This window comes from Galeopterus variegatus, unplaced genomic scaffold, assembly GCF_000696425.1.
Source record: "Galeopterus variegatus unplaced genomic scaffold, G_variegatus-3.0.2 Scaffold1890, whole genome shotgun sequence".
Lineage (NCBI taxonomy): Eukaryota > Metazoa > Chordata > Mammalia > Dermoptera > Cynocephalidae > Galeopterus > Galeopterus variegatus.
The window spans coordinates 346,003-348,844 of record NW_007728001.1 but is presented as its reverse complement, the minus strand read 5'-3'; the positions used below and the strand labels follow the sequence as shown (position 1 = coordinate 348,844).

Below are 2,842 nucleotides of genomic sequence, written 5' to 3'. Positions count from 1 at the left end.
AACCAAGGCTAGAAACAGAGAAAAATCTCTCCTAAAAACTATATAATACCAAAATAAAAAAATATCCAAGAAAAAAGAAAACTATCTGCTACATTCTACACAGTTTTGGAACTGAAAGTCAACAGGGAGATTCCGTGATTACTATAATAACTAAGTAGATCCACTAAAGATTTATTTAGGTGTGAGTATTACAAAGTCATACTACCATGATTTAAAAGTCACAATAAGAATTCTTATCCAAATAATCCTTGACTAAATTTCATATTCCTCTATTGTGGGAAAGCTTTTCCTAATATAATCTTCCTGTCATTATGTATTTTCTAGCTCATTCTTTTTTTCAGCTCCAACTACTTCAAAGTATTTACCAATCCTCTGGTATTTATCAAAGTAAAACAAAAAACCAACTAGTCATATTTCTATAACATGGTTTTTCTCTGACCAAATTTCTATTGCACACATAAAACAACAATAGGTAGAAGACTACTAAATTCTAAACACCATACAAAAGTAAATTCAGAGCAAGAAAATTAATTTCACAAGAAAGCACTTTACCTCAGTATCAAAATCTAGGTCATCAATTGATGAAGGCCACGAATCATCAGGACCAGGTTTGTCAGAAAGCCTTTAGAGGAAAAACAGCCAATAAAAATGAGTGAGCTCATTTAAAAAAAAAAAAAAAAAACTGTTGAAAGGTTGGCTATCTGTATGTTAAATGATATTTCTTGATATTATAAATATTTGACCTCTGTTTTAAAAAAGCTTTTACATATTATTTCTGTCTCTACCTCTCCCAATGTATGAGATATTCAATGAAGACTCACTTTTAGTTCCATAACAAAGAGTAACAGCCAATATATTGGTAGAACCTAAGAATAATCTGTCTTCACAAATTGTCTGTCCTGAAGGCTAAACTGAAAATCCAATTAATGACTGATATAACTTTTGTTACCTGAACTGGAACAAACACGATTGCATAAAGCAAGGTAGAAAGATACACTGTCCCTTTTCTATTGTCTATCTCTAGTTCAAAGACTAATCTATGTAACTCAAAAATGGCAGGCTTGGTTCTTCAGCATGGAAACCACTTATTAGGAAGGCCCCATTGCTTCCCTTTACCCTAATATTGGAGTGAGCAGGACTGAAGCCATGTTGGGACCTCAAATCACATGGGTTCTAAAAGGTTTTTAAAAGATACAGGTTTTTTTCTTGGCATGGATTTCTCTGAGTTCCCTCTTTTCCCATAGTTATTTGACATTCTGGACCTTGGTTATACAGGAAGATGACACTATTTACATGAAGGCAAAGTTGTTTTCCAGCTGGCCTGGAGCTGCAGACTTGCACATATATCCAGACCCTGGGAAACCAAGGAAGATATCAGTAAAGCTATACTGATTCCACCCCTCCAGCAGGACCATGGGATACCAGCAAGGACAGCAGCAGAAACAAAACGAGCCTTGGTGAGACTGCACCTGGCCTCTTGCATGTCCCCCCTCCCTCCTGCTTGTCATTTCCCACATTCCATTCCCTCAGCTCCTCTTTAAAAGCCCCCTGAAACCCTAAAGCAGAGAGACAGTTCTGGTCTGTCTCCTCAGACATCTGATTATAAACTTCCTGCCTCACACCAACATTCGGGACTGACGAGTCTTTTGTTTCTGAGCAGAGAAGAGCAGGATGTGGATGCCAGTAACACTAAAACAGTACAGGGGATCCCCTGAAATGTGTGAAAGCTAAATGTGCCTACGTTAAGAACAAATGTACAACTTGTTATTGGGAATAATCTTCCCAAAGAGATTAAAACATTACAAATTATAAAATCCAATTGTTTTCCCTATATAGGTCCTGCCTTATTCAGAGTCGTGGTAGTCCTACCTCTGTTTCCCTAATTACTACCTAAATATCTTCCTTCCTATGGGCTTCCCCTCCCAGATCCCTCTTTTGCAGGGCTCTCCAATCTTTACATCTTCAGCCAATGAAGGCACGGATTCCTGAAACAAGGATGGGCTCAAATGACCCAGTTAGGAGCTCTCTATTTCCCTGTTCCTGGAAAACAAGCTAAATGGAGTCTCAGTCATCTACCCCCCGCATAGGCATGTTACAACTACCCAACTGAAGCTCCATGACTGGTTTTTACCAGCCAATCCTACACCTGCCCTATCCTATATGTACATGGGAAGGACATCATTGAAGTGAGAAAAGAGATGGAGGTGAGGAGAGTCCTGCCTTGGGGTATAGATCTATGCAGTTGGGCAACCTCCAGCCCTTCCAGTGCTTGAGTACTAAACCATCCTCTGTAAATTGGAGTGGAAGTAGATGATGCCACATTCCTATCTGCTGTAGAGACTCTTCCCAGTGGCTCAAATTATTTTAACAACTGTAATAGAAACCTTAAAGTTTGTCAGTTCCTCCAATTAAACAAACACAAAAAAGCGGCAACCCATTCACGACTCCCTTGAACCCCCTATTTTAATATGCCTTTCTAGATAACTCCCAATATCCTGTGTCCTTTTTTCCTGTAATTTACCTTTATCACACTTATTACAAATGCCAAGATTTTGATCTCTTTTCTAAAACCCTTATTCCTATCCAACCTAGTGTTGTTCCTTTTCAAACTTGATCCTTCCTCTGCTAATTCCATTCTTATCCTCTTCCGTTGGGTTCACTAGACGCACTCCCCTTTCTATGAGTAAAACACTCACCTACAGGATGAAAAATGCAAAGACTACTGAGCTTAGAATTAAGAAACCTCAGTTCAAATCTCACTTCTGCAGTTACTATAGCCACATAAATCACTTTAATTTCTTTTAGTTTCAGGTTCTCCATCGGAACAACCAGGATGTAAAAT

The 2,842-nt window shown here is 38.4% G+C and overlaps 1 protein-coding gene across 1 annotated transcript in view; it reads right to left on the bottom strand.

Annotated features, from left to right (window-relative positions):
- LOC103595932 (ankyrin repeat domain-containing protein 26-like) overlaps positions 1-2,842 on the bottom strand; it is a gene marked incomplete at its 3' end in the record, with an annotated part of 66,696 nt that overhangs the window by 29,966 nt on the left and 33,888 nt on the right. The window contains exon 7 of the mRNA XM_008579467.1: positions 553-622. Within this exon, the coding sequence (XP_008577689.1) occupies positions 553-622 (70 nt within the window). The remainder of the gene's footprint in view (positions 1-552; positions 623-2,842) is intronic.